Consider the following 9,412-nt stretch of genomic DNA (forward strand, 5'->3'; position numbering starts at 1 on the left):
AAAATTCTTAAAAATAAGAAATATTAATTTAATCTATGACTCAAAACAAATAAATAAAATAAAAATATATTTAACATATCATGAAGTCAATTTGTTTTTCTATATGATCATCAAAGTAGTTATAATACCGATCTTTTAATATTATAAAAAAATGCAAATTGGTGTCTTTTCTGCTTTTGTTTTTGACATCTAATGTCTTTCATATGTCTCAAAATTTTATATATATATAAAATATTATATAAAATATTTTTTAAATTTATATATAATTATAATTGAATTTTTTATATATAAAAAAAATAAGAATATCTCTATGATAGGTCGATGAAAAAGTTGACGAGAGAGATGAATTTGTGAGGATTATATTTGTTGAGGCATTTGCTCCCATGACAATTAAAACGTGAATAAATTCTCTTTTCAACGATCAAATTATTGCATCATTAAATTATTTATCTACTTATCCAACATGATTTGACTATGGCCGTTAAGTTGTTGACAACATTTATATCGCAATATACTTCAAGGCCCCACCATAAATAAAGAAAATAAAAGTATATTAAATATTATCAATATGAAATTATTATTATTTTTTAATATTTTTAGTCACATGTTCTTCCTACAAAATGGATCTAAATCCGTTCAGAGTTTTAAAAAAATTCTCACATTCTCTTCTAATTAATTTGTATTTTCAAAAATTTATTTTATTTTTTTAAAACTCATTTTATTAGGGATAAACTGGACAGTCAAGTAAATAACAATAATAATAATAATATCTCTATCTTCATTTTGGGTATACATGAAATTTACTTGTAAGAAAGCTGATGGGTTGTTCCATCTCTTCAAACATTTATTAGACTACGATCGAGCAGCTGGAGCCACGTGTATTTAAATAATTAGTATTCCACCAACCATGGAAAAATGTTGAAAATTAGAAAAGTATAATTAGGTGATCCTTCTAGAAGTAGTTCTCCTTAGAGTCTCTGTCCATGACCTAATCTATATATATAATATTATCGATATCAATTTTATTTATTTATTATTTCATTTCTAGTTACATTTTTTTATTTAAATGCTACCATAATTTAATTCATACTAAATGCAATGCACACATGTGCTATCTCATATTGGATAACGAATACAGTTTCTAACACTATATAAGTATGGACTAATCATGAGAACTTTTTTGGATCCAAAATGAACAATATTTACATGATTGACCCTGTAAATCATTACAAATTGTATGAGTTTGTGTTTGTAATATTCCATATAGGATAAGAAAAAAAGTTTTTGCTATTATCAAATAATATCTATATGGTTGGATTTACACGATTGGCTGTGAATCATTACAAATTATATGAGTTTATTTGGTTTAACCCTAAGTATAAGGGGTGTTTGTGATATTCCATATAGGATAGAAAAGAAAATTCTTGCCGTTATCAAATAATATCTACATGATTGGGTACAACTCATTACACATGTCATGTATATTTTAAAGTATATTTTTACCTAATTAAAATATTTTAAAATATTTTTTACTTTTAATAAAAGTATTTTAAAATTTAAAATCTAGCTAAAATAAAATTCAATAACACCACCAAATAACCATTTATACTTCTGCTTCTTCTATTTATCCAAATATATAATAATAATAATAATATTTTTATTATTTTAAATTTCAATTTTTTATTCTTTAGTTAAAATGTAAAATTAAAAAAATTCATATAATTCATTTAAAAAAATTCATTGAAGTAGTATCTCAAAGAAAGAATAATATCTCATATGATCCTTGCTTTGGTACTAAAGGTAAACTTTGCATGTGATCATAATTATTATTATTATTATTTTTGAATGAATTGAATTATTAATGTTTATAATTCTAATTCAACAAGGCTTATTTTATAGCTTCGGCTTGATTTGAAGCCTAAAATTTATGATTATAGACAAGCCACATAATTGATAGTAAAGAAATTATTTATTTTACTTGACATCAATTTTTTTTTATATTCTTAAAAAATATAAAAAATTAAGAATATATTTGATAATGTTTTTATTTCGAAGTGTTTTTAATGAAAATGTGTGTCATTTCTTGTACCATGACCTTATATATGGTGTCTCGACCCGAGCCAAGACACGTAACATGTACCACTACCCGTGCCATGGCACATGCTACGACCCACTATGTACTTTAGAATAAAGTATTCACATTCTTTAAGAAAAAAAAAAAAAAAAAAAAAAAGGGAAAAAGAAAAGGTTGCCTTGTCTAGATTGGAATTTTGGTTTTCCATATTCTTCTTTTGACCCCCGGGCATTGGGAGGTCAAAGTCGGAGCTTGACCAGACCTAAAAAAAAATATATATTTGGATGTTTCCTTGACTCTTCCAAAGAAGCGTTTTTCTCCGCGTGGTGATCAATGGCATTATTGTAATAACAACAATAAACTGGGCTATCTTTTGTCACGCCCACTTCCGGCCAATAACATAATGGTAAAACTATGCGGCTCAATATTCGGTGCCATAGCCCAAGGATATTTTTTTGGTAATTTTACATATCATAGCAAAAAGTCTCTTTATTTTATAAGAAAAAACTAAAGTGGTGATTTTTTTTATACTTAATTTTAAATATAATTTAATACTAAATAATACTTAATAATATTAAGTATTAAGTTATTTTATTTTTTTAATATTTTATTTCTATTAAATATTAAAAAAATGAATATTATTTTTAGTATTAAAAAAGTTAAATATTTTATTTTTTTATATTTAATAAAAAAAATTAAGAAATATGTAATAAATTAACAAAAAAAAAAAAAAAAAAAAAACAAACAATTTGAAATCTAAAAACAAATTGTTTTCAGTAAAAAGTTTTAAACATAAATACCACCTAAGATATCAAAGAGGCAATAATTGAAATCTATTGAAACTATAAGAAAAAAATTTAACTTATTAAATAAAGGTATAAGTAATAAGATCAAGGTAGCAGAGTATTAATAAAGATAAAGAATAAAATTAAGGTATAAATTAATAAGATCAATGTATATAAAATAATAGTTTTTATATATATACACGTGACACTATCTTATTAGTCATACATATTGGTTGGTACCTATTTTGTATCTTGAAAATGATTATATTATTATGTCTTATTTCTTTATATGCATTTTTAATTTTTTTTAGTATTTTACACTTCAATAATCGAGATTTTAGATTTGGTATGGTACCTTAGAATTTTCCTAAGAAACGGTTCTATTTTAAACCCACTTTTTGCTATATTATTATTACTTTTTAAATTTTTGAGAACTTTTTATTTTACTATTTTTTTTCAAAGAAGTTATTTCAAGGAAAAGCTTTTAATTGTATTCAAATGTAAGCCTTATAATATCTCTAAGAAAATTTGATCTTCAAATCAAAGACGGTATCACAAATTCAATTTAATTAAATATTTTTAATTCATAGTTTCTATATCATAAATTCATTGTTGTTTACTATGCATAAATTTTGCTTACCTTCCCCAAAGTTTGAATTAAATACATCTAGTCATTACAAGTTAGAAATTTCATTAAATGCATTACTTATTTTAAATCAAATGAGAGGTGAATGAAAATAACAAATGAGAAAGGGAATGAATGTGTTTGAATAACTTTCAAACTAACCCTTCTCACTATCAGGATACCATCTTTTAGTTACAAGTTTTATAACATTCATTAATGCATTAGTTAAATTTCTACTTTAAGTCATTTTTATAAGTCTATTAGAGTTAATCACTTATCTTGAAATACTTACATTTCCAATCTTTGATCCATCCTAACTTAGTTTAAATTTTTCATTGACAGGAGGAATCTTTCTCGAACCCCCCACCCACCAAAAAAAAATAAAGAAAAAGAAAAAAAGAAAAAAAAATTCCACTCAAATAGTTTTATATATTTTGGAAGTTAAGGATAACTTTCTCAATAACAAGAAAGGTTTTGAGGCAACAAGAATTTTATATTTATCCTATCTAAATCCTCATTATATCTTTTTGTAAGCTTAAAATAATTTATTATATAGAATATGAAGCTAGCTTAATTAACCTTACCTAAAGCTACTTTTCCAACTCTTGATAGAATGCAAGTTTTCCATGAGGCTAGCTTCTTTAGGGATTTAAGGGTGACTTCGGAGAAGGTACTTCTCATTTATTTTACATTGGATGATGAAATATTCACTATATTTATTGATTCCATTTGGATACTCAAAGGCTCTCTTAATCTACTTCCAACAACTCTATTGAATGTTACTAGAAATCTAAACCGAGAATTTGTAAAATTTTACAAGTTGAAGCAACATAGCACAAAATTTAGAAAAAAAAAAAATCATATTAATATTATGACAAGCAATTTGTGAAGCCTTAGCAAAGATGATGTGATCATTTACAAATGAGCAATGATACTTTAGGTTTATTAAGGTGGTTTTTTTTTTTTTTACTTAATTATAAATAGAATTTTAATATTTAATAGTGTTAAATATTAGATTGTTTGTTTTTGTAATATTTTATTTTTGTTAAATATTAAAAAGTAAAAAAAAAATCAACATATTACTTTTTTTTCATTTTAAAAAAAAACTAAATATTTTGACTTTTTCTATTCAGTAAAATTTTTTTAATAAATCATAAAAAAAGTAGAAAAACAAATAACCTAAAATCTAAAAACAAATACCCTTTAAGATGTGTTGGAATATTTGGTTGATTCCTAAAGTTGTTGGCTTGTTTAATTAACCCAGTACCTATATGCACAAGATAAAACTTATAATGATATAAAGATCTTCTTTCCTAATGCCTCTGGAAGATCAAAATTTTCCTTTTGGGACACCATCAATCAAAACGGAATAGGAAACTATGGTGATGCACTTTGTAATCTGTTCATGTCATCTATGGTGAAAACCTAAATTGTGAGAACCTTTTAGACCCAAAACGGATAATATCTGCATGAAAACCCGTTGTTACATAAATTGTGAAGTTTAACAGCCATGATGATTTGGATTTATCGAGATTTTTTTTTTTATGTTGGAACAAATTTTACAGAAATACAAAGTAAATTCACAAGAAATTTATCATTCCATACATATGACATAATAGTATTAAAGTTGAGAGCAGCAAACATATAAATCATAATAGAAGCAATGAATGGATCAAGGGGTGGTGGCATGAGGACTGGTAAGTTTTTGGTTATGAAGTGTGATAATGGAGATGGCAGAGATGAGAAGCAAGAGAAGGAGAGCAATGAAAGAGGGAATGAGAGCCCCACCCCCCTGGTGGCAGAAGCTTTCAAATTTGTCACAAATCTTGTTCCACTTTGCATGTGAATTCCCATTCTTCCCGAGCTCTGCCATGAAAGCTGCTGAACTTGCCCCTGCTGCCACCACTGCCACTATCACCTGCCAATTTAACTCCCTTATCACAATTCTTATGTTTACTCATTAACTTGTCTTTTTTTTTTTTTCTCTCTCTCTAACAGCTAATAACTATTTTTAAATTTTTTTAAGATGATTATTTAAATTTTTTAAAGATGGTTAAGAGTGTGTTTTGATAATTATTTTTGGAACCATGGTAGTATTTTTAATATTTAAAAGATAAAAATTATTAAATATTAAAAAAATTAAAAATGTTTTCTAAAATCGTTACCAAACGAGTTTTAAACGTAAAACCACTTTGTTCGATTTAATGTCATATAGCATAATTGATTGATGGAATTGTTGCAGGTTTTTTTAAAATAAATACAACTATTCCAATTGAATGAAATTAACCCTTGTAATATTGGTTTGGTTTGGATTGATTAATTGATTTGAACATGTATTCAAGATAAATTCTTTCAAATTTTAGGATATCTAATTTTAAAAAAGTTTTCAAATATTATGCTTAAAAATTTTGTATACTCAATTTAATTAAAATATTGCTTTATTAACAACAACCCATATTATTTTTTTTTTTTTTGTAGAATAAATACACAAATATTACTTTTTGGATCTTAAATATTAAAAATATATTTGTTAAATTATTAGATATATGAGACTAAGTTAATTAATGAATGACGTATAAACAACAAAATAAAAAAATATTTTTTTTAGAAAAAAAAAAAATCAAACAAGAATTGCATCCAAAGATTCCACACCCACTTCTGTGGATTGGTTTAGGTTGATTTTTTTCAAGAAAATGTTCACCCCTAAATTGTGATAAAAAAATAAAATAATATTTAATGAAAAGAAAAAAAACCACTTGGTAGACTTTAATATTTTATTTGAGTGATCTTAAAAAATATTTCTATTTAAAAAAATCCATTTTTGATAAAAATACCCATATTTTTTTTCTTGTAAAGATAATTATTTCATTTAAAATATATACATAAATAATTGTAGTATTGAAGGGTATTTATGTCAAAAATGGGTTACTTCAAGTTCATTAAGTGAGAGATTAGTTTTATAAATTTGATATTTTTTTATTATTTTTAATTAATAAAAATAATAATACTGGATGAGAAGCAACCAAGAAAATAAACAGAGACCGAAAGATTATGGTAGTGTACCATGTCCAAAATGGAGATTATGACAAGGCGAAGTCCCTTGCAATCAAGCTTTCTTCCAAAGACATCCACTCCTAACATCACCAAGTTATAAACACTCGCCAAACCATTCGCTACTACAAAGAACCTGCATCCATCCATTTACACTCATCAAAAACCAAACTAATAAATCAGTTTGAATGACAAGATTTAGTTTATGGCTGGCTTGGAAAATTTGAGAGAAAATAGAAAGAAAAAAAAATTGGGAGATAAAATAGAATATATATATATATATATATATATATATATATTTAAAATCAATAAATTATTTTTGTATGCTATTTAATTTTTTTTTTGAATTAATTGATTAAAAATGATGAAATGATCTCATATTTCTAAATCTAACATCTTCCATGTTTGAATTTGAGGAATAACTCATTTTTTATGTAAATGTTCTTCTAATATTTCAATTATTTACATTTAGGTTTTGAAAAAGAATATTTTTACAGAAAAAAAATAAGGGTTTTCTTGTTAAAAACGAGTATTTTTTAGGGTAATAAATATGAAAAGTATTTTTTTTTTATGGTAAAACCAAACATATTTCTTAACTTTTTTTTTTCTTTTCACTCGGCGTTTTTCAAAAGTTAAACATAGTCTTAATATAACCTAATCGTAGTAATTAGATGTTTGTTTTTTTATTTAAATCTAAATACGATTTAATTTAACTTAATTCTAAACACAATTTAGTAGTATTAAGTATTAATAGAGTGAAATTATTATTGAGATTATGTTTTGATGGTTTTAAAAAGTTTTTTTGAACATTCAACAAAAAGAAAACCCAAGATTTTGACATTTTCTATTTCATAAAAGAATTTAAAAAATAAGAAGAGAAAAGAAAAAGGTTAAAACAAATTATTTGAAGTTTGAAAGTAAATTACATCCATCACAAAGGTAAAAAAAAACAATCCAATGCACTGATAATATTGACATGCATGCATATAAGGAGATCATGAATTAATGAACGTACACAAATGCTGGGGTATGCTGAAACTTGGCCTTGAGGGTGGCTCTGATAGGGGTAGTCCCAATGGTGCCAACCAGCAGGGTTTTGGTTTCTTGGTTAAGACCCATCACAATCGTGGCTGATGCTGTTGCCAAGAATGCAACCACCCTCAACACCAACACTATCTGATCATGCTTTGCCTTTGTTACACTGACGATCCCTTGTTTGCTTCCAACTAATTCTGGCTTTTCTTCACCTTTTGAGGCCATGGATTATGGAGAAGTACTAATTACTGAGGATGAGTTTGTGTTTGATGGATGGTTTTTTATAGGGTTGGAGGAAGATATGGATGATCTCTTTTGATTTGTTGGGTCTTGCAAGCTAAGTGTTGAGCATTTATAGTTTCTTAGGGTGGTCTAACCATATATCCACGTCATGGGGTATTGGTTCCAGTGGTTGGGAATTTGAAGTTCCACTCTACTGGTTGGATGTATTCACAAATCAACCCATTTCTCAGGGGAAAACTTAAAGATGTCTTTTTTTTTTTTTAATAAAATTCAGATCTCTTTGGAATTTTGGCAATTTTTTTTTTCTTTTAAAAGAGATAATTTCACTCAACTCCCCGGGATTTAGCTAAATACAACTAATCTTCATTAGTTTAAAAATTCATCAAATACCTTCCTTATTTTGAATTAAAGGAGAGACGAGTGAAAATATCAAATGAGAAGAATATGAGAGGATGTGGTGAAATTTCAAGCCTACTGGGGTTAAATATATTTAAACAATAACGAAGAGATAAATGAAATTAACCCCACAAATAACTAAAATGATCCCAAAAAAAATAAAAAATAAGAATAACTTTTATATATATAAGAAAAAAAACTAAAAACCAACCTATGTCCTATTCATATAAACATCCAACCCCTCACATGGGTATCCAAAAAACTGTGAGCATTAGTAAATTAGTTAAAAATTAGAGCAATTTTCAAATGATTTTTTTGGATGAAACATGCTCAAATACAAATTTATGGGAAAATCACAATATCTCACATATTATACATCAGATTCAAAAGGAACCAGTAAAGACAAATGGCTTGGACTAGAAGATGAAAACAATAAAGCCCATGATTTCGATTAATGGAAAACATAAAAAAAATTAATAAGATTAAAAAATGAATCAGGGGTTAACTATTTAAGGGCTAAGAATGTTTCTTTAGAGTTATTCTCGCTTTCAGAAGTTAGTTTGTGGCACGACACAAGGATTAAAATTAAGTAATTTTATCACATATAGGTTATATTTGGTTTCAATACTAATAAATAAAAAAAATTATTAAAGAAAATGATTTTTTCATATTTTGTTTTATCACAAAAATACAAAAAATAAAAAAATAAAAAAAATAAAAAACTTATATATTTTTAAATTATTTAATCTTTATATGAAAAAGTTAAATAAATGAAATAAATTTGAAATAGAAAATTAAAATAATTTATTGATCTTAAACCTATATTTTTTTTTCTTTTACTTTTATTTTTTTGTTCCTTCTATTTTTCTTCTCCATTTTCTTTCCCTCGCGATTCCTCTCAAACTTTTTGGAACCAAACATTAGCCTAAAATTGTTCTGCAAGATAAAACTATCAATGAGGGTGGGTTTTGTTAAACAGTATTGGATAAGATGATAAAGAGTTTGCATCTTTAGTTTGGCTGATCATCCAAGCAGCATTTTCCAACCTAATCACAGGAGTATAAGTTTGGGTAAGGCATTTTCATACCCAAGTTCCAACCCTTCACCAACCCAGAAAGAAATGGAAAGAGTAGTAAAATAAAAAGTTAAGTTAAAACCCTTTTTAATAGGCTCTTATTAAGCTAATTGAAAATAAGATGAAGA

The 9,412-nt window shown here is 25.8% G+C and overlaps 1 protein-coding gene across 1 annotated transcript; it reads right to left on the reverse strand.

Moving 5' to 3' along the window:
• Positions 1-5,005: 5,005 nt before the first annotated feature.
• On the reverse strand, positions 5,006-7,826 carry LOC100247713 (UPF0497 membrane protein 5). The gene is made up of 3 exons (NM_001397737.1): positions 7,551-7,826; positions 6,548-6,671; positions 5,006-5,402 (listed from the first exon to the last, which is right to left on the reverse strand). The coding sequence occupies exons 1-3, from the start codon at positions 7,793-7,795 to the stop codon at positions 5,157-5,159; spliced, it is 615 nt and encodes a 204-aa protein (NP_001384666.1). The 5' UTR covers positions 7,796-7,826; the 3' UTR covers positions 5,006-5,156.
• Positions 7,827-9,412: the final 1,586 nt, after the last annotated feature.

The sequence above is a fragment of the Vitis vinifera genome, chromosome 10 (genome assembly GCF_030704535.1).
Source record: "Vitis vinifera cultivar Pinot Noir 40024 chromosome 10, ASM3070453v1".
In the NCBI taxonomy this organism is placed as follows: Eukaryota; Viridiplantae; Streptophyta; class Magnoliopsida; order Vitales; family Vitaceae; genus Vitis; species Vitis vinifera.